The sequence below is a fragment of the Amphiprion ocellaris genome, chromosome 1, assembly GCF_022539595.1.
Source record: "Amphiprion ocellaris isolate individual 3 ecotype Okinawa chromosome 1, ASM2253959v1, whole genome shotgun sequence".
Classification (NCBI taxonomy): domain Eukaryota; kingdom Metazoa; phylum Chordata; class Actinopteri; family Pomacentridae; genus Amphiprion; species Amphiprion ocellaris.
In genome coordinates this window covers 487,460-510,334 of record NC_072766.1, presented here as the reverse complement: position 1 = coordinate 510,334, position 22,875 = coordinate 487,460, and the positions used below count along the sequence as shown (strand labels likewise).

Here is a 22,875-nt window from a genome sequence, read left to right as displayed (position 1 = left end):
AACAGTTTTGGACTGTGCTCAAACGCCGTGTCAAGCAGGTGAATGTTGTCAGGTTGTATAATTTTGGTTTATTGGAGACTTAATGTTGACTGAATGATAACTTACCTGCAATTGCTATCAATAAATGAAACATCCAGTACAAACGAGCAGAGACGCTGTTTTAATTTGAAGCCGCACGCGTCAGACTAAAGGACACCAACTACCACCTCAGTGACTACAGGTAAAGTCACTACAGTGATCCATCCATCCATCTGCTCTGTCAAGACTCACTGTCATTCCATCCACCCATAAAACCTTCAAAAAATCTGTCCTCAGACATCTCTTGGCCCAGTGTTGACGTTTCAGTTTTTCTTGTGGACCCTCCAGGTTCGTAGTATTTCTGGAATCTGGCAGCACTGGAGGTTAATGAGTTCCTGGGAGCTTCACATTTAGTTCTTCTCAGGCCTTTAGCAGTTCATTTACATCTTTTTTTCTACACATTTCTTGCAACCCTGTTGACTATTTGCAGCAAAACGTTGTGTAGCCCACAGTAGACTACTACATAACGTAGGCATGTACAAAACATGCCAGTGCTCACGCATTTTTAAAAAAAAATGTATTTAGTTTGTGGGTCGATCTATATTAAATGGCTAGATTCTATGTTGCCGTGATTTCCGAATACTCAAATTGAGGAACGAACAGTCTTGGTGGAGTGCTTCTCTTGTTATGCTTTGAAATTGTTGGTCTTACTTTAAAATACACGCATTTAGTTGTATTCAGTGGTAAAAAATATTATACGGCTCTCACGGAAATTTATTTTAAAATATGTGGCTTTCATGGCTCTCTCAGCCAAAAAGGTTCCCGACCCCTGGTTTGAACTATGTACAGTGAATTATAATTGCATTAAAATGCATGGTACATTTGATTTGCCAGGAGTGTGTGCTTTAAGTAAAAACTCGAGTGCACAACCAATTGTTGATGTGAACGTACTTCACATCAGCCAATTAGATTGTTTGTCCCGCCCGGGTTTGGTTGCTCTGAAATAAGGCTCTGTTGCACACAGAAGAGGGAGAGACACAACCGTGGGAGAGATATACTGTTCATGTTGGTACAAAAGTTAAACATAAGAAGACCAGATGTCCCTGTCCCAGAGTGAAACATAAGAACCGCGGGAGGCTATTTCTTCGGTTATTGTCTGACGCTTTGCTTCGGTGAGTTGAAATCGGCATATAATCGCGCTAGCCGCTATGCTAATTTTTAGCATTTCAAGTTACTTTTGCTTATGCTAAAGATGTTAGCATTCTGACACGTGTTCGTTTGGTAGTTAGAAGAAGATGGAACGTGGTGTATTCATGTTTTATAAGTTCATTTTTTAAGGTGAACAATTACTATTGTGTGTTTGTGTGTTTATTGTTGCACAAGGTTAATTAATTTTCCTGAAGTGTGTAAGTTCAGTATGTCAACCTTTAACTTGGGAAACTAGTTAAAACTAGTGATGGTGAAATCGAAGCTTCATGAAGCAATGAACCACTTTCACACAGCTGCTTCCAGAATGACTCACTGCTTCGAAGCATTTGACACAACCAGAAGAGCGACACCTGCTGGCTCTGTGTCAGAACTGCACCTAAGCGGAAAAAACTGAAAAAGCCTCAGGACTGCTTGTCTCACACTACTTTGTACTTGCAATAAACGTTTTAAAACGTTACATATGTTTGTTTGCATGCATGTATATGTTTTTGTATATATATATATATATATATATATATATATATATATATATATATATATATATATATATATATCATGTCATCGTTGCACTGGCTCCCAGTTCGCCAGAGAATTGATTTTAAAATTGCTCTCATGGTTTTCAAATGTCTAAATGGCCTGGCGCCTTCTTATTTGTGTGACTTACTGTCCATTCGTAAACCTGCGAGAACTCTGAGGTCCTCATCCCAGCTACTCTTGGATGTTCCCAGGACCAAATTTAAGAAAAGCAGAGGTCAGCGAGCCTTTTCTTTTGTCGGTCCCACTCTGTGGAATAGTTTACCTCCACATGTCAGAGCTGCTGAGTCACTTGAGCACTTTAAATCTCTTGTTAAGACGCACCTTTTCTCCCTGGCTTTTTAATCATCAGATGTGCTGAATATGTTATTTTATTTGCATAGTATAATTTATGTTTTTATTCTATTTTTATGACTTTGCTAATTTTAAAGTTATGTGTCATCTTTTAGTGTATTTTATTGTTGTGAAGCACTTTGGGCTTTTTTAGTTGTAAATGTGCTATATAAATAAAGTTGACATTGACATTGACATTGGTTTAAAGAAATCCAAACAAGCCAGGGAGTTTGTGATAATGGGTGCAGTCAGACCATTCTCCGGTACTGTTGAGGTAAGTCTGGCTTTTTGAGACACGTTTTACTGAAGCTGGTCTTCAAGTTTGCATTCAGGATTCCTCTAGACAATATAAATGCAATTTCCACCTACACCACTGTAGGAAAAACATGCTGTACCGTCCTCGTAGCATGTTCTGTTTGGAGTTCTGCTTGTGGACTTTCTTCCATCAGGTCCATGGAGGTTGAATTTGGGTTCTCTGTGCTTCTGTCCTATTCTTTGGGTTTTGAATGTTCAAGATTCAAGAATGTTGAAGGTTCATTGCTGTCTATCTCTCTCTGTATTAATACTTGCTGTTGGGAACAGTCTATTAACTGAGCTGTATCTGGTAATAGTCATCGATCTGTAAAGGGATTCTTTTGCTGCTGCTTCTCTGCTTTAATGATTTTCTTCACAATTATGTGGTTCAGCCTGCAGCCAGCCTCAGTGGGTCTGAATGTTCGCCTTCTGCTTTCAGCCACTAGCCCTCTGTGGATGAACTTTTTGATGATCTATCTGACTGGGAAACATGGAAGATTGAGGGTTTTTTGATGAGCTGAAGAATAGAAACTGTGCTTCAGCTTTTCTCCATGTTCTATTTTGCCTTTTTTGAAATTGCTTTTAACTAGTCACTCACAATGTAATTTGTATTGAAGTCAGCTCCCCTTCAGTTCACTCAGGTGGCCTCGGGAGAGTAACGTCATCACATTATCGCTGGTCCAAGTCTGGCAGTCTAAACCTTGTTATTGCCACTTAGAGAGGTCTGTTCTTCATTTCTCAAGTGAAACTCTAACGAGATTTGTTTAGAGGTGTGCTGAAAGTGTTTTTCTGTGCAGCAAATACCAGTTTAAGCCTGTTTTTGTTTAATACAATTGAAAAAGTAACACTGCATGAATCAAGAAAAGTAATCAAGTTAATAATAATAATAATAATACATTTTATTTGTAATGCGCTTTTCATTTAGTCAAAATCTCAAAGTGCTAAATATACTGAAATCAAGTACAGGAGGTCTTCAGTTTACGGCGTCCTCGACCTACGGCGTTTCGTCATTACACCAGAACTGGTTACATGGAACTAGTTGATGAGTGGAGCGGATGAATACGTCGTCACGCGGCGCTATCAGACAGCTTTGTTTACATCCACCTTGGATTGTGCTACATTCACTAACTTTTTGTCCTTCATTATGGCTCCTAGTGTAAGTCAGACTCTTCTGATGCTTGGAAGAAAAGGAAAGCCGTCTCCATGGAAGTGAAATTAGATAGAATAAAACGCTGGGAACAGGAAGAAACACCGACCAACATGGGTCACGTTGTAAAAACAGGTCAACATATTGTAGTGACCCTCTGTGATGAATGAGTGAGACTTTATCTGGTTCTCTGCTGGTTTATTGAATCTTCACACAGGCTACTGTGGACCGTAGCCAACACCAGAATAACTAGAAAAACCCCATAACTTAGCTCCAGAATTAGCCGCCGTTCCCAGCTCTCTACTGCTGACTCTCAGCCAATCAGAGGTGAGCTAACTAAACACGTTCACTGACATTAGGTAAATCTGGACCTGAACAATAAACATTAAAACCTCAATATCAACAATATCAGTCCGTTACAATATTCTGTTATCTTCTAGTAAAATGATTCATACATGCATGAAAGTCGTTGGTTTTCATGACTTTATGAAGAACTGATCGATATCGTGATGCACGGAATGACTTTGTTTACATTTTCACCAGAGTTCCAACTTAAGGAGAGAATCGACTTACATCTATCCGTAGGAACGGAACATAAGTCAAGGACCTCCTGTAATATCTACTATACTTTGCAAAAAAAAAAAAAAATCCTCAAATTTGTCTAGTAATCGCTGTGTGCACATATGTCCTTTCAGAGCAGTTCACAGTTAAAATACTCTGAAAGCATCTTCATTAGAAACTGCCCAGCATGGGCTCACAGGCAGGTCAAGGAGGATTCCTGAGAAATGGTTTGGGTGCTTTGATTTTCAGGCAGATTATTCCAAGAGATTGCTGTTGTTGTGACAATGTATGTTATTTGAAAAAAGTAGCATACAAATGCATTCAGGTGTATTTGTGCACTGGAAGAACAGCTGGAATAGCATCCTGGCCACGAGCAGGTTCATGAGACACAGCTAGATAGAAGGTTTGCACCACGTTTTAGTCTTTTTTTTAGCTGTGGTTTGTTGACACACACTCTGCCTCAGTGAGTTTGAAGTTTTAAGTGTCTATTTCTGTCCTTGCACCTCCAGGCTCCCATCGAGGTTTAGAAGACATGGAGCGGCAGCGGGAGCGATGGGAGCTCCGGCAGCAGAGGAAGAGGAGGAGGATCCGTGAACGCTCCATCAGCAGAGAGAAGTGGGTGGAAACACTGGTGGTGGCCGACCCTAAAATGGTCGACCATCATGGTAGCAAAGCTGTGGAGAGCTACGTCCTGGCGGTCATGAACATTGTAAGTACTTGACATTAAACTTGTGGTATGGAGCTTTTGTCTCCCCCTTCTGGCTCTGAGAGTAATTACACACACAGCTGATGCAAGGTTATGACAGATGGTTTGCTGTTTGATTGCTTTCTCCTCTGGCAAACAAATCTATTGCTGGTTGATGTGAAACTACTGATGTGCCAGAGTGAGATTGTCTCCATATTGTTCAGTTTTGGGTAACCTTACCTTGTTTTTTAACCTCTGGCTGTTCACCACTTGCCTTTGGACTATTTCAAGCTGTTCATTGGACTTGAACTACTTCAGTTTCAATAAAAACTGGAAACGCTGGCCGTTCTAAAACCTTCTACCGGTGCTGTAACTAAATGTTTGTGTAGCGTTGAGAAAATGATCTGATGATGCTCATCCTTTGAAATCCATGTGGCAAAACAGTGAACAAATGAATGAATGAGCTGAGAATATTTAGTCATAAATATTCATTATAGCTCTGAAGATTTGCTGCACACCATATTTTTTTTAAAATCTTTTTTTAAATAATCTGTAAAATGTGTGTTATTCCAACTTACACTGAATTGTTGATTCCACAGGTAAAGCTAACATTACACAGCTGTTTGAAAAACTCTCATTAAAACTACAAATAGAAGAATCCTCTCAGATGTTTTGAAGGCAGGATGTTGACCCAGGTTTCCAGATGTTTTGGACGACAGCTTTCAGTTTTTCCCTCTTCTTGTGTGTCAGATAGCCTCTCGTCATCTATTTTCCTTCCAGCATGACTCTCTTTTCTTCCACTCACTGCTAGTTAGAGGTTAAACAAACTGACTCCTCGTCTGTTACTGATTCACATCAGTGAAGGTTTTAAAACTAAGTTCCCTCTGACTGCGACAGAACATCAGGAAAGGGAATTCTCTGACAGAATAGGACACGGACTAACCGACTTAGCAGACAATAACACACGGAGGAAGCAGCCATTATTCCCCATATCCTCTCCTGGTACTTTTTTTTCACTTCTTTACGCTGCAGCTTTGAACTTTAAAGTCCCAAACAATTCGGTTTGGTGAAAACAATCTTGCAGAGCTTGAAGGGAAGCAGCCTCTTAGTCGTGTCCAAACAATGAGCCGTGTCCTCGTCTTCCTCAGCCACTGGGCGCTCCATTGTCTCATCGGCGACGAGGTCTTCAAGTCGTCGGCTTCACAAGAGGTTCATGTTTTTGCTGCTGTGTCTGAACAGAATGGAAGGATTTCCACACATGTAGCATCCAGGATGGTTAAACTCAGCAGAAAGAAGCTGGAGACACTTCCACCAAACAGCTCCCAGCTTCCTGTCACATCATGATCTGATGGTGAATTACTGCAGCTTCTCAGGGATATTTATTATCACACAGAATTTAAAGACAGAGGCAGTGGGAATTCAGTAAACATTGTTTATCAGTCTGTTGTTTTAGGGGATGGAGCCTCAGCAGCTTTAAATAACCACAGCTCTGTTTCCATTCACCACCTAAACAACAGCAGAAAATGGATAAAGTTAGACAGAACACACACTGTAGAAGATATCCGCTTTTTAAACAGTCTTTAAGCATCTTATCTTGAACAATTTACTGTTACTTTGCAGATTTTTCCATTTAATAACAATATTACAGATAATAACTAGTAAAATCTGAGAAAAAAAGTAGAAATATGCAAGTCAAAAATGTAAATAATGTAAAAAAAATTATAAAAAATGTATATCCGTTTGTGCAATGTTTTATCTTATTTAATTCAGCAGTAATATTATTTTGCACACTGTCCTTATTTGAAAGACGTATTAGGCTTTAAAAATAAATATTTTTTTCAGCCTGTCATTGTGAAGATTTTCTCAGTTTTATTAATATACAGAAAATAACAAATCAGCTAAAATATTATTTGACAGATTATTGAGATATTTAAAAGAAGCACGATAAATAATTTTTAACATTTGTTTTTCAGATTTTTATCATTTTGTTTAATTACAGATACTATCTAATAAGGTCTGCACAGTGGAGTAGTGGTTAGTACTGTCGCCTTGCAGCTAGAAGATCCCTGGTTCGCATCCCGGCCTTCCTGGGATCTTCCTGCATGGAGTCTCCATGTTCTCCTGTACATGTGTGGGTTTTCTCCAGGTTCTCCAGCTTCCTCCCACAGTCAGCAAACATGCTGAGATTAATTGATTATTCTAAATTGTCTGTAGGTGTGAGTGTGAGTGTGACTGTTTGTCTCTGTATGTAGCCCTGTGACAGACTGTTACCTGTCCAGGTGTCCCCTGCCTTCACCCCAAGTCAGCTGGGACAGACTCCAGCCCCCCACAACCCTAATGAGGATTAAGCGGTATATAGATGATGGATGGATGGATGGATACTATCTAATAAAATCACCAAAAAATATTACTTTACATTTTAATTATTGAAGAAAAGATACTGGGAAAAATTGCAAATGATGTTGATCTGAAAAATTGTTTTAATACAAGCAGTCATTTGTTCTGTTACAGCGTGTGGCCATTAAAAATTACACAATTTTACTGTATTTTAACTCCCTAAAAATATCATTATTCTACTTTTTTTTTTAGTTTTTTTTTTTATTTTAATTTTTTTCTGACACCTTACTTTTTTCCAGTGTAGATAATGTTACAGATATTTTTTTTAAGTGTTCCAGTCTTACATTCATATCTGCAGTAATAATATCACTGAATGAGTATGACTATGAGGCTATGAACAGCTGTTTTGTATGTCTGAAGGGTCTCCGTTTCACCGTTTGTACAGAGAGTTCAGTGTGTCGACGTTTCGCCCGACTACAGGAAAAATGAGGAGAATCTGAGTAACGTTTTGTGCTGCTTCTGTCACTCAAGTGGTCATTTATAAATGCACTTATTTGTGTTGCAGAATGAGCCTTTTCTGTCTTCCTCCTTGCCATCAAACTGTTGCAGTGAATATTTGAAATTCAGTCGCTTTATAAACAATTACTTTCACTTTTCAGCCCGCCAAATGTGTTCTGTGCGTTGAACAAGACATTTGTAGTGTTGAAAGTGTAGAAAGAAAACGCTCAACACATGAATGACTCAGAAAATAAGAGCCTTTGACCTGTTATTTGTTGTATAGAATTGAGCTATAAAATGGTATTTTATTTGAGAGTGAACGTTGTATTTTTCTGCGTAAATATGACCGTAAACATCATCCATGTTTCTGACAAGTCCTGAAAGTAGATCAAGACTCAATTTAACTCAATTTTGAGACAACTCCAAACAAAAAAGATCCAAAAAAATAGATGAACCTTTGCTTCCAGTGTCTGGTGTGACCTGCTGTGTTCAGCAGTAAGTACTATAATGAATCAGCGCTGCACATCGAATGGAGGACATTCTGTCTGTTTTTACCCTTGGAGGATCAATAAAGTATAATCTTAAACTCTGGGATGTTGTGGGTTTCCTCTCTTCAACATTTCTGTTGGATTGAGTTGACTTCTTTGACTCGGTTTTTCCAAAACATCAACTTTTTTCCTCCTGAATTGTTCGTCTGTAGAAGGACTTGTGTTCTTGCTGAGGGTCTTGCTACATGAACCACTTTCTCTGGAGAGTCAGTTCTGACATTTTCCTTAAAAAGTCATTGTTCCATCAATGATGCCAAACCGACCTGTTCCATGCCATGATACTACCACCTCCGTGTTTCATGGATGGGATAAGGTTCTTAAGCTGGAATCCAGTTTTGATTGCTCCAAACATAGCATTCATTTAAAAACGCTTTCAAGCCTCCTTTGTTGCTCGTGTGATCTCTGGCCAGACAGAATAGATGTTTTTGGAGAACACTTTCTTTCTTCTTGCTGTCCTGCTATGCTCCACATTGTTGTTTTTTGTTCTCCTGATGGTGAACACAAACATCAGACAGCGTTTAGTTGTTCAGGAGTTCCTCCGAGTTCACAGACTGTTACACACTTTGGTCTGGGGCGATCTTTGTTGGTCAATCACTCCTGGGGAGGATAACAAAGGTCTGGAGTTTCCTCTGTTTGTACGCAGTCTGTCTGGCTTCTGATTGGTGGAGCCCAAGCAATTTTATATCCTCAGAAATCTCCTGTATTTGTGGCATCATACGCTCCGACAAACGTGTTGTAAAGATCAGACTTTGTTCTTTAAACACACCAGGATGACAAAAGCTCCTGTTTGTCGTCCCATCAATTGAATTAACTGTTTATCTGGGAGGTTCACCTGCATTAATGCACTCATAAATCATCATTTCCTCAATAAATAGATGATCATGTGTGATGTATTTGGCACACTGTATTCTCTTTATCTATTTGTAGGACTTGTGTGAAAATATGAGGATGTTTAGGTCGTATTTCTGCAGAAACCGACAAAATTCTGAAGAGTTTGCAACCTTTAAAGCACCCCTGTAGGTGACAGGAAAAGAAGGGTGAAGAGAAAATACACCAGAAATGTGACTGTTGTATATGGACACAACTTTAAGGCCAATGAATTCTAAAATATTTCTCAGATAAACTTTATACCAGCATGTCCAAAAAGTGTATTTCAGCTGAGATATCGGGGGTCCATTGTGTTTTTTTTGAACTGTGATTTTCACACGAGTCTTCATTGTAATTTCTACATTTTCTGTAGCCTGAATTAAAGTAGACTATAAATTATTAATCTCATATGAAATGTCTGACATGTTTCTAGTTGATCCAATCAGCTGAATTTGAAGGCAGGATGAAAAGTTGTCCTTTATAGGCAGCGGCATGCTTGGATTTTTGTACAAATGAGGATTAGGGTGCTCTTGGACAGTCTTTTCTCAAAGCTGGCTGTGGAGTTGCACCTGATGAATGAAAAGTCACAGAAAGGGTCACAAAAACAAAGAAAGACAGACTTTACAACCAGCACTGCTCCCAGCATACTTGTCACCTCTGCACATCTTAACTTGCTGCCAAATTACAAAATCTGTCAGACTCAGTCACCAAACTTTAAAGACAGAAAAGATATTTGTGTGTTCTTGGAGTTTCAGCCTTCGATAAATTTATATCTACTTGTATTTATGACAGAAATGTCTATTATTAACCACTTTACTGCCACAATCAGCAGACTATCAGCCTCACAAGGTGTTTTCTGAAGAAAATATGCCAACATTTGCAGAAACTGATCAGTAGCAGAGCTTGTTGGTGGCTCTGTTGTACAGCGTGTCCATAATGATGCTGACAGTCTTCTGTCTCAACACATTGAGCTCCTTTCACCTCCGACCTTCGTTTCACGGTTCTCACTTCTCATTTCTCAAATCAGTTGACCGCAATCTTTCCCTGTTCTCTGATAATCATCCCTTGCCTCCTGCCCTTTACAGAGTGTCGCCTCGGATCAGGACAACAGGCTGCTGTTTAAATGCAGCTGATTTTTACACTCCATTTACCCTCGTCTGCATTATATTTCAAAGAAACCATCCTTGTTTGAAATAAGGAGTTTTTTAAGGGTGCCAATTTCATGAACATAAACTAGAAACTCCCAGTTGTGGGGATCAGAGTAAACATATTGAAAGTACACAAGATGTTTTACTGATGCGTATCTGACATACTGGCACAGAACTGCTATATTTTAAACTCATATACATTCTGTAGTCATAGATTTTTGGGGCTGAGGAACTTAGACTTTTCATACTTTGAAAGAACATTTGGAATGAGCTGTAAAAGCTTTGATACTGAAAGGTTAAATTCTTATATAAACTTAGAGCACCTTTTCAAACCTCTAAAGTTCTCCATTTTCATGCCCGATAATCCTCTGAATAACTTCTGATCTTGTTTGATGTATGAAAGGAATGGATTGAAGAATCTGAAATACAAAACCAGGGACAAGATGTTTCTAAACAGGAACATGTTTCAATTCAATTCAATTCAATTCAATTTTATTTATATAGTGCCAATTACAGTCAAATTGTCTCAAGACGCTTTACAGAACCCATATGCCTGATCCCCAAAGCAAGCCAAAAAGTGACAGTGGCAGGAAAACATCCTTTGTATAATTTTTGAACGTATTCATGAATGTTCTGCTGAAGTGTTAGCGCTGGCCTTGAGTCATAATCCAACAGTCAAGTAACTTACGTCAAATGCCAAAGTAGTCGATGTAACTGTGATAAAGGGTTCAGCGAGCAGACTGTTTGAGTGAAGGTGGATGGAGGTGAGGACTGAAGCCTGAGAGAAGCTAGTGGTAGATGCAGCAGGGCAGAGTGGATGGATGACTGATCAGGTGTAGCAAGCAGCCACTAAATCAGGAGGCAAAAGCTCAGAATGCAAGGGTTGTGATCGACCATGGTGGCTGAAACAGCAATCAGGAAAGAAATAGACGAAGAACTCAGCTTATTATACCGCTGAGCTCATAAATAGATGAATAGAAAATATGCAGACTGATCTGCAATCAGGGAGCTGGGAGAGAGAAATACGACATGTTTTATCATCCGTTCATTGTTTGTTACCCCCTACTGCTGGATTTTATTATTTCACATGAAAATGCAGGACAACCAACGGCAAATGGATGATGGATGGATGGACGGATGGATGGTTGGATGGATGGATGGATGATGGGTGGGTGGGTGGATGGATGGGTGGGTGGGTGGATGGATGGATGGATGGATGGATGGATGGCTGGATGGATGGATGGTGGCTGGATGGTGTGTGGATGGATGGGTGGATGGATGGATGGATGGATGGGTGGATGGATGGATGGATGGATGATAGGTGGATGGTGGGTGGATGGATGCATGGATGAGTGGATGGATGATGGGTGGGTGGATGGATGGTGGGTGGATGGATGATGGATGGATGGATGGTGGATGATGATGGATGGATGGTGGATGGATGATGGGTGGTGGATGATGATGGATGGATGGATGATGGGTGGGTGGGTGGATGATGGATGGATGGATGGATGGATGGATGATGATGGGTGCATGGTGGATTGATGGATGGATGATGATGGGTGGATGGTGAGTGGATGGATGGCTGATGGGTGGATGGATGGATGGATGATGGGTGGATGGATGGATGATGGGTGGATGGATGGATGGGTGGATGGATGATGAATGGATGATGACGGATGGTGGCGGATAGGTGGATGGATGATGGGTGCATGGATGATGGGTGGATGGATGGATGATGGTGGATGATGATGGATGGATGGATGTGGATGGATGATGGGGGGTGGATGATGATGGATGGATGATGGGTGGATGGGTGGGTGGATGATGGATGGATGGATGATGGATGGATGATGGGTGGATGGATGGATGATCGATGATGGATGGAGGGATGGATGATGGGTGGATGGATGGGTGCATGGTGGATGATGGATGGATGGATTGATGGATGATGATGGGTGGATGGATGGGAGGATGGGTGCATGGTGGATGGATGGATGGATGGATGATGATGGTGAGTGGATGGATGGCTGTTGGGTGGGTGGATGGATGGATGGGTGGATGGATGGATGATGATGGATGGATGATGGGTGGTGGATGATGATGGATGGTGGATGGATGATGGGTGGTGGATGATGATGGATGGTGGATGGATGATGAGTGGTGGATGATGATGATGGATGGATGGATGGATGGATGGAGATGAGTGGTGGATGATGATGATGGATGGATGGTGGATGGATGATGGGTGGTGGATGTGATGGATGGTGGATGGATGATGGGTGGATGGATGGATGATGAGTGGTGGATGATGATGGATGAATGATGGATGGATGGATGATGAGTGGTGGATGATGATGGATGAATGATGAATGGATGATGGATGGGTGATGAGTGGTGGATGATGATGGATGGATGGATGGTGGATGGATGATGGGTGGTGGATGATAATGGATGGATGGATGAATCAGGGTCAGTTTAATTTGGATGAGAACTTCCACGATAAAAAGCTCCTTTTATTCCAAAGTGGAAACAGATTTCCACAAGATAATATAGGATAAATTTGTTACACACATAAAACACGAAATAAGTGATTTACTGTTTTTTCCAGCTTTTTTGTTAAACAGTAAAATTGAAAATTCATGGATACAAGCAATAATTCTATTTTAGAATCAAAGACATCATTTTGAGTAAAGAGCTGCACTTCCCGGCAGATGAACCATTACAGAAACATGAAAACATGTTGGTAATGAGCATTAATTAATTTAGGGCAGCGGGTGGTGGTCTAATGGATTTAAGAACTGACTGTCCGTCCAGCTGCTGAGATGGTTCGTATGTTCCAGCTGTGTGTCACGCCTCTTTTATTTAGTAAAAACGTTCCAGTGAGCTACACCTGGACATCCTCGCTCACAGCTCTCCCAGCAAACCTGTTTTCTCTTTGCTCTGCTCTCCTCAAGCTGCATCCTTTGAATTATGAAACCTGAGAGAATCATTTATTTTGCAGGATGGAGGACAGAGGAGGCTCAAAATAGAATAATTAGATACCAGAAACACAAAGAATAACCTCTAAGCTTCATAGTCTGGCTGTTGTTTTTCTGAAAAATGTAGTTTTAATGTTTTTTTTTAAAATGATTTTCTATGTTCTACAGTATTTGCCAGCTGTGACTCGTGGCAGCTGTGTGCTCGCCTTGCTTTGTCTCAGTATAATCACACCATATTCACACAGAACAGCTGAAAGGTTGCATAAATTGTGCCGTTTTGTTCCATGTTTAATGGATTGATGGATTTTTCTTTCAGGTGGCAGGGCTGTTCAGAGATGCCAGTATTGGAAATGCAATCAACATTGTGGTTGTTCGACTCATCCTTCTGGAGCAGGACGAGGTAAAATGAGATTTATTTTAAATTACACACCATTAGAAGGGAAAAGGGTGGTTGGAAAGGCTGATGGCACGCTGACCACAGGGTGTATGTGTGCAGTAATAATGTGAATTAAGATTAAAATTTATGTTTCACACTGACAGATAATTAGGGATGTCCAATAATATCGGCCTGACATTGGCATAAAAATGTAATATCCGTCAATATCATTATTGTTTTTTTTTTTTTTTTGCCTGTCATGAAAACCAATAAAATAATGTCTGGATTTTGCCGACAGTTTTCAGAGTTGTACAGTAAAGTTCCCACACTAACAGATTCATAGGGGGAGGGAGAGGGAACTGTTGTTTCACACAATAATTTAAAAAAGGCATTTTTTTCCATAACGGGCTGCATAGTGGATCAGTGGTTAGCACCGTCACCACACAGCTAGAAGATCCCTGGTTCATGTCCCAGCCTTCCTGGGATCTTTCTACATGGAGTCTCCATGTTCTCCTGTACATGTGTGGGTTTTCTCCAGGTTCTCCAGCTTCCTCCCACAGTCCACAAACATGCTGAGGTTCATTGGTGATTCTAAACTGTCTGTAGGTGTGAATGTGGGTGCGATTGTCTCTATGTGTAGCCCTGTGATAGACTGTTACCTGTCCAGGTGAACCTGTGATAGACTGTTACCTGTCCAGGTGAACCTGTGATAGACTGTTACCTGTCCAGGTGAACCTGTGATAGACTGTTACCTGTCCAGGTGAACCTGTGATAGACTGTTACCTGTCCAGGTGAACTTTCACCCTCAGTCAGCTGGGATAGACTCCAGCCCCCATGACCCTGATGATGGATGGATGGATGGAGGAAGGATGGATGGATGGATGGATGGATGATGGATGGATGGATGGATGGATGGATGGATGGATGGATGGATGGATGGATGGATGGATGGATGGATGGATTATACTCCTAAACTGCTTCTGTCTGTGGCTGGTTCTCCTGGTCCTCCTGATGTTTAGAAGGTTTAGAAGCTGCTTTGTGAAGAATGTTTTAGCAGAATATCTTTAAAAATGCACAGAAATTTTCTACCAGCATCAGTGATGTTAACGTGGAAGAAGTCGGTAGAACCAATATCAGAACTATACAACTCTGTAAAATACTGTCGTTTTCTTATTTTTGTCTTTTATTAAGGCTTGCTAAAGGTCATGTAAGCAGGGATGGAGCAGTTTACCAGAACCTGAAGCATTTCTAGCTTTTTCCATCAGACACTAGCTGTATTTTCCTCCTGATTACAGCCGTCTCATACAGTCAGAGTGCATTAGCTGCAGATGATTGGTCTGTTTACTGCATGTTCTCTCCCCTCCATCTAATTGTGACTTGTGGTTAACAGGGTGACTTAAAAATCACACACCACGCCGACAACAGCCTGAACAGCTTCTGTAAGTGGCAGAAGAAGCTGAACATGAAGGGAGACGAGCACCCGCTGCACCACGATGTGGCCGTCCTGCTCACCAGGTAAATACACCTCCATCCACATCTTCACCAGGTAAATACACCTCCATCTACATCTTCACCAGGTAAATACACCTCCATCCACATCTTCACCAGGTAAATACACCTCCATCCACATCTTCACCAGGTAAATACACCTCCATCTACATCTTCACCAGGTAAATACACCTCCATCTACATCTTCACCAGGTAAATACACCTCCATCCACATCTTCACCAGGTAAATACACCTCCATCCACATCTTCACCAGGTAAATACACCTCCATCTACATCTTCACCAGGTAAATACACCTCCATCCACATCTTCACCAGGTAAATACACCTCCATCCACATCTTCACCAGGTAAATACACCTCCATCCACATCTTCACCAGGTAAATACACCTCCATCCACATCTTCACCAGGTAAATACACCTCCATCCACATCTTCACCAGGTAAATACACCTCCATCCACATCTTCACCAGGTAAATACACCTCCATCTACATCTTCACCAGGTAAATACACCTCCATCCACGTCTTCACCAGGTAAATACACCTCCATCCACGTCTTCACCAGGTAAATACACCTCCATCCACGTCTTCACCAGGTAAATACACCTCCATCCACGTCTTCACCAGGTAAATACACCTCCATCCACGTCTTCACCAGGTAAATACACCTCCATCCACGTCTTCACCAGGTAAATACACCTCCATCCACGTCTTCACCAGGTAAATACACCTCCATCCACGTCTCCCCAGGAGGCAGTTTACAACCTGCATTCAGCAGATAAATTGCAGGTGGTTTTACATATTGAGAAGCTGCAGGGAGAAGAATGCAGATGACGTCATTTCCATCGCAAATTTTCTTGTTTTTGTGCTATGTTATGGAACAGCCTGTAGTAGAAGCAGACAGAGATGATCAGATCCCAGAGACTGCACTGCAGGAATAGGAAATGTTAATGTTATTCATATGGGACAGTTCTAATAAATTACCTCCTGACCAGAACTCACTGCATTCACTAAATGAGTGGCTAGTTTGAATTTCTCGTAAACTTCCGGTCACATTTTTGCTCCCTGTGGCCTCATGTTTTACTGCAGTATGACGTTTTACACATCAATGGAAACAGAACAACCACAGCTAGAAGTAGAGGAAGCTCCAGAATGTCTTCTGAGCAGTATGACAAACTTACAGTGCCATAAAGCCCAAAGAAAATAGAAATCAGAAGCAGAATTTTTAAAAAAATTTTTTACCTCCTAAGACCTGGTGTCCATATATGTGGACATCTTTTTTTTTAAAGAGCGTATTGTTCATAATAATTACAATATTAAAAACAACAATAATAATACAATATAAATATAAAATAACAGGGTATTAATATAATAAAATATAATAAATGTAATAATCATGTATTAGATATTGTCCGATTGTTATATTTATTGGATACTCCTTATTCCAAATAACTAGAAGAAATTTAAAATGCAGTCCAACCAAAGCTCAGGTCTGAAGAGGTTAAATAATTTTTCAAAAATTAAAAGAATAAAAAGCAGAAAGCAACATGTCAAACAGTGCTCACAGGTGTTACCGATACTGGACTAAAAACCTGAACTATATGCTCCAGATATTTCAGTTCTTAGCTGTATAATGTGTTTCCTTTCCGCTCAGTGGAAACACAGCCTGCAGTTCAACTGATTTCAGCAGAATTTATCTCATATGCCTGATGTTTGCAGCTGAGTCACTGATGGCTTCATGATGGCATCGATAACCCCTTCATTTTTAGTTTTTTTCAGATTGTGATTAATGCAGATGGTTTGTTTTTGGCACATTTTAAAATGAGAAATTGAAAATAAAGTGATTTGATAAAATATTGTGATTTTAGGCGTAGATTCAGTGAAACTTTACCAAGAACTTCACAAATGTAAAGTTCAAGGACCAGTATTTTAGTTTCATTGTTTCTTGCTATGAAAAATGTTTTTTAATAAACAACATGCCTTTTAACAAGCTGAGTGGGTCCAGGGGTTTAAAACAAATAAATCATTCAAATGTAATAATAACATATTTGAATATAATATTCAGCAGCTCACTTTCATCATTAAAGAAAAGATCACAACCTTTTCAGCTTAAAGAGCAGAAAAAACACACTGATGTTGGTTTTTTATTTCTCTCTCATCGCTTGCTGGACAATTTGAACTTTTTCTGCCAAACACAGTCGACCAGATTAGAAACTTCTTCTTTCACCTTTTCTTTAGTTCTTCGGTTTTTCCCGTCTTCAAAGAAAATGTCTGCAATCAATAATTACTACACAGTTTACACAGTTCCTCATCCAGGGCCTTTTAAATATTAAGACTTTTTCATCCTATATTGAAAACCGTTTTCCATCAGGTTCAAACATCACTCAGGGCTCCAACCTCAGATCTTCTGTTATTACTGAAGTTGAACATATTTATGAGAAACTCAGATCCTGAGTAGCGGAGTCACAAACTCCAGCAACACGATGAAGAACTGGACAAACACCAGCTGGAAAAGACTGACGCCAGCAGAGCAGCGTAATACAGAGAGATGTGTGAATAATACTGACCACTAAAGACACACATTACTCTTTAATTACCGTATTTTCCGCACTATAAGGCGCACTTAAAAGCCTTTAATTTTCTCAAAAAACGACGGTGCACTTTTTAACCCGGTGCGCCTTATGTGTGCACTGAGGTCCACCTAACCCGCTCCGCTTGATTGACTGTCGGACCATTTCCCACTGACATAGGGACGTAATACGTACACTACATACGCTGGCAGCGATAAACCAATTACAGAACATTACATAAAGGTACGTACAGTACCTACGCTTACCTCCGCCACACCTCCGGTAGGTAGGTATACTGTACTACCGGTATGCTGCAGAACAACATTTGTTTGGCTAAGGACCCCCAAAAATGGCATCAGCGAAGAGACATGCTTACGAGGCCCAATTCAAACTACAGGCTATCAGTTACGCGGTTGTAAATGGGAACAGAGCAGCCACGAGAGAATTCAAAATCAATGAATCTATGGTTCGGAAGTGGAGGAAGCAGTAGAATGAATTGCGCCAAGTTAAGAAGACAAAACAGAGTTTCTGCGACTCCATGCGCACCCATATCACCGCTACTGTGAAAAACCAAGTGAAGCAAATGAATTCGGAGCTTGCCATCATTCCGGGAGGATTAACAAAAGAACTCCAACCGCTGGACATTGGTGTAAACAGGGTGTTCAAAGTGAAGTTGCGAGCGTCGTGGGAGCGATGGATGAGAGAAGGCGAACACACCTTTACTAAGACTGGGAGGCAGCGCCAGGCGAGTTACGCCACCATATGTGAATGGATTGTGGATGCCTGGGCTAAGGTATCTGCTTTGACTGTCGTCCGAGCTTTCGCGAAAGCTGGCATCATTGCTGAACAGCCACCCGGCAACGAGACTGACTCCTACAATGATGAGAGGGAACCCGGCATGTTTGATGGAGAATTGGCCCAGCTGTTCAATTCAGATACAGAAGATGAGGACTTTGATGAATTTGTGACAAAAGATTGATCAAAAAATAACGCGAGTGTATTTTTAAATACTTAATAGAATAAAGTTCAGTCAAACTCACTGTTTTGCTTCCGTTACTTTGTTTTAGCATGCGCCTTATAATACGGTGCACCTTATGTATGGCTTAAGTACAGAAATAGACCCCGTAATTGAGACTGTGCCTTATAATCCGGTGCGCCTTATGGTGCGGAAAATACGGTACATTCTTGTTTTGTAGCTGTTATTTTTAGTTCATCTTTTAATTTAAACTTTTAACTTTTTGGTTGTCTGAGTTTAGAATCAGAATCAGAAAAATCTTTATTTATCCCCGAGGGCCTAATATGTGAGCAAAGAGCAGCACATTAAAAAAGAGAAAGAAAATACACAAAGAGAAAGAAAATACACAAACAGGTGAGTTTTCTAAAGCAGCAGATTATGTACAGCAAATATGGTAAAAGCAGCAATTACAAGAGCAGAATGTACAGAATGGTAACACTGCACTGCATAGAAGTAAGATTACGTCTGAAAAGGGCATTGTAATATTGCACGAAGGCTTTGTAGTTATTGCACAAATTTTTCCTTCGTTGTTCAATAAATTGTTCTATTAAAAAAATGAATAATTTCTCAGTTATCATTGGTTATTGTCATTCCAAACACCTCTGGCGCTCACCACACCCCCCTTAATGTTGTATTTCACACCTATTTTGAGGTTTTCTGCATAGAAATCACCACTTTCGGCTCCATGTAGGTCTTCATGTCCACTCAGAAACCATTTTTCTTTGTTCCTAGATGTTTTAAAGAGGTCAGATGCAGGTCATTCCATTAGAAAACTCCTTCAGATTGGATTAATCATCCCATTTCAGCTGCTTCAGTTCATCTTTATTTCTTACCTCGTGATGCTTTTGATTTGCCTGTGCGATCAGTATTTATTGTATCATTACTATATTATCTAATCTTTTTTTTGTGCTACAAATAATGGGAAGTCAAACTGCTTCGATTGCTCTTTTTGTTGATGTTAATGTACTACTTGGTCTTTGTTTGCAAGTATTTTAGATTTCTGTTTGTTGGGCACCCTTGAAAATGAGATGCTACGTCTCCAGTATCTAATTTGAAAGAATGAAAAAATATTGATATTATGAATTATACATTCTTCATGTTATTAGTAATACTTCTTATATGCAGGAACAGAAAACTGGCTTCATTCTGAGAGTGAATGAAGGAATAAGAACATTTTCAGGCTGCTGTCCATTTAACAAGCCTCATTTCCCCTTGAACCTCCTACAGCAGAAACATAATTCTGACAGAAATAGGAGAAATATCTCCACTAGTGGGAGTGACTTCGATTCAGTGAATGTGGGACCATTAATATTCACATCAGTTCAAAGGAAATAAAATAAATAAAGAGCTTCTCCTGGTAGTAGCAAACACAAAGGAGCAGGAAAAATGTTCCACCACCCATCTCTGTCTCTCTGCTGATGAACTCTATCTCAAGACATATTCACGTTATCATGGAAATACTGATTTTACACTTCCTCCGTGGCCGCTGCTTCATCTGAAAGACTCATTAAAACAGGGGTGTCCAACATGCGGCCCGTGGGCCAAATGCGGTCCTCCAGAGGGTCCGATCCGGCCCTCAAAGTGTAAAAATTCCAGAGAAGACATTAACTGCAGATTGGAAATTAGTAAAACTATAAATTTAAAATCTTTTCTAGACAATGACAAGTTGTTTGGATCAGAAAGTAAAATACTAGATTGTTCATTGATGTCGTTTTGTGTCTCATTTTTGTAATATTTTGTCTTGTTTTTGTTGTTTTTGTCTGACTCTTGTTTGTCACGTTTTTGTCGTTTTGTGTTTCCTTTTTGTCTCGCTTGTGTTTTTTGTCTTTTTTTGTTATTTTGTGTTTTGCTTTATTCGCTATTTCATGTCATTTTTGTCATTCTGTGTTTTTTGTGGCTTTGAAACACAGTCTAATTTTTGTCTCTTTTTGTTGTTCCGTTTTTTGTCATTTTGTTTCTCATTTTTGTTGCCCTGTGTCTCATTTTTGTCATATTTTGTCTTGTTTTTGTTGTTTTTTGTCTTTTTATGTCTGACTTTTGTCGTTTTGATCCTCCAGTAAATCCTCTCTGGTTCAGTTCCAGATGACTAAATGTTGTGTTCCTTTGTAGACACTCTGATCTGGAAGTTGTAATGTGGAAATGAGAAACTGAGGCTGAATGTTGATGAAACTGAATTTATCTTTCTTCAGAAATTTCAGGTTGGTCATGATGTTTTGTAAAAATATAATTCCTTAAACGTGAACATTTTCAGAATGTACTTTTTGCACTAAACCAAAGGAACCATTAGGAGTTGTTTTATTTATAGGTTATTCTGCTGTGGTTTTACTGGTCCGGTCCACTGGAGATCAAACTGGGCTGAATGTGGAACCTGGACTAAGATGAGTTTGACATCCCCACATTAAAAGGTGTTTCTATACCTGTATAATGAACAATTTCCCTCTTAAATATCAGAATGCAGCTGCAGCTATGAAGTTTGATATAAAATCACTGAAATATGGCGCTCTACTGCAGGAAAGCAAGTGTGAAATCATAAGAATAACAGACAATAGAATAAGGAGCAAAAATGACAGTAAAATAAAAAGTCTAACTAATAACACAAGTTCAAAAGGTGTTCTCCTGTGGTCTTCTGCTGAAAGATAAAACCGGCCACCAGTGGGGAAGGAATTATTCTCTTTGTCATTTTACCCAACAATGCTCCTTTGAAAATGTAAAAAACCTTTTATTCCTGAATGTTAAAGGACTTCTGCTCTGTCACCACAGTTTTCACAACAGTTCCCTTTAAAGCTGCTAAAGAAAGAGTTTGACATTTTGCTTTCTCTGGTTAAAGAAGATTGACACCTTTCTCATGTGTGTGTGTGAGATATGAAGCCAGTTAGCTTTAAAACAACAGGAAACAGCTGTGCACAAAGAACATTAAGGCAGCCTGATTAACAAGTTGGTTTCTTCCACCAAACTTGGAGACAGTTGTTGAGTGAAAAGAGTTTACGTGAACAACTAGTTGCTGTAACTTTGGCTGACCTCATACTGAAGGAGTTTCAGATCTATCTGAACAGGTTGTATCAAACAATTAAGAAGGAACTTCATGGATCCTGTTGCAAGAATGGAAAATAATGGTAAACCCCACAGGATGGGATATTATTCAGATTATTGTGCCTGACGGAGCATCAGCTCATGTGTGGGGAAACAGATGGAAACGAAATGGAGGCTCTGATGCAATAACTTTCTGGAATACTGCAGTGAGAAAAAACAAAAGTGGAAGACCAATGAGAAGATTGATACAATGACAGACCTCCTGAAGACTGAAGGATGTGAAGATGCTCTGAGCAAATGTTAAAGTGGGACCAGCCTTAGGCCCACTGGATGGTAGATGTTTTCTGCCTGACCCATTTGTTAACACAAGTTTATAAGAAGAAAACTCCTCTGTAGAAACTGATGTTTTCCTAAACTTGTTCTCCTGTTTTGTCCTTCAGCTTGAAGTAGTGAATGAATTTAGGTGGCTGAAATCGTTAGCATCTCGTTATATATATATATATATATATATCGCTAAAAATGTGCTGATTGGATGTTTACAAGTTCAAAAGTGACTCATGCATTTTGTAGGAATGCACACAAGTCATGGGAAAATGGCAGTTTGTCTCGTTTAGTTCTCTTCTTTAGCATCTTCACATTCTTTAGAGCTCCTGAACTTCTTGTAGACACACAAGAAGTCTGCAGGAAGTTCAGGAGCTCTAAGACTGGTTCTGTAAAACTCCTCACATGACCATCTGTCCGTCCGTCCATCTGTCCATCCATCTATCATCCATCCATCCATCCATCCATCCATCATACGTATATACATACATACATACATACATACATACATACATACATACAGTGGTATGGAAAAGTTTGGGCACCCCTGATAATTTTCAAGATTTTCCTTTATAAATCACTGGTTGTTCGGATCAGCAATTTCAGTGAAATATATAACAGACGAACACAGTGATATTTGAGAAGTGAAAAGAAATTTATAGGATTTACAGAAAGTGTGCAATAATTAAACAAAAGTAAGCAGGTGCATAAATTTGGGCACCCCAACAGGAAAATTACATCAATATTTAGTAGATCCTCCTTTTGCAGAAATAACAGCCTCTAAATGCTTCCTATAGCTTCCAATGAGGGTCTGGATCCTGGTTGAAGGTGTTTTTGACCGTTCTTCTTTACAAAACATCTCCAGTTCAGTCAGGGTTGATGGTTTCCAAGCATG

At 39.9% G+C, this 22,875-nt stretch overlaps 1 protein-coding gene across 4 annotated transcripts in view; it reads left to right on the top strand.

Moving 5' to 3' along the window:
• Positions 1-22,875, top strand: part of LOC111568352 (A disintegrin and metalloproteinase with thrombospondin motifs 7) — a 168,430-nt gene that overhangs the window by 33,684 nt on the left and 111,871 nt on the right. For 2 of the 4 annotated variants that reach the window (XM_055011116.1, XM_055011119.1), the window contains 3 exons: positions 4,606-4,805; positions 13,477-13,560; positions 14,927-15,051. The exons of 1 other annotated variant lie outside the window; for it this stretch is intronic. In XM_055011116.1, the coding sequence (XP_054867091.1) occupies positions 4,606-4,805; positions 13,477-13,560; positions 14,927-15,051 (409 nt within the window). Of the gene's footprint in view, positions 1-4,605; positions 4,806-13,476; positions 13,561-14,926; positions 15,052-15,631; positions 20,828-22,875 lie in introns of those variants that run through there. One more of the 4 variants, XM_055011123.1, reaches the window with a different exon arrangement.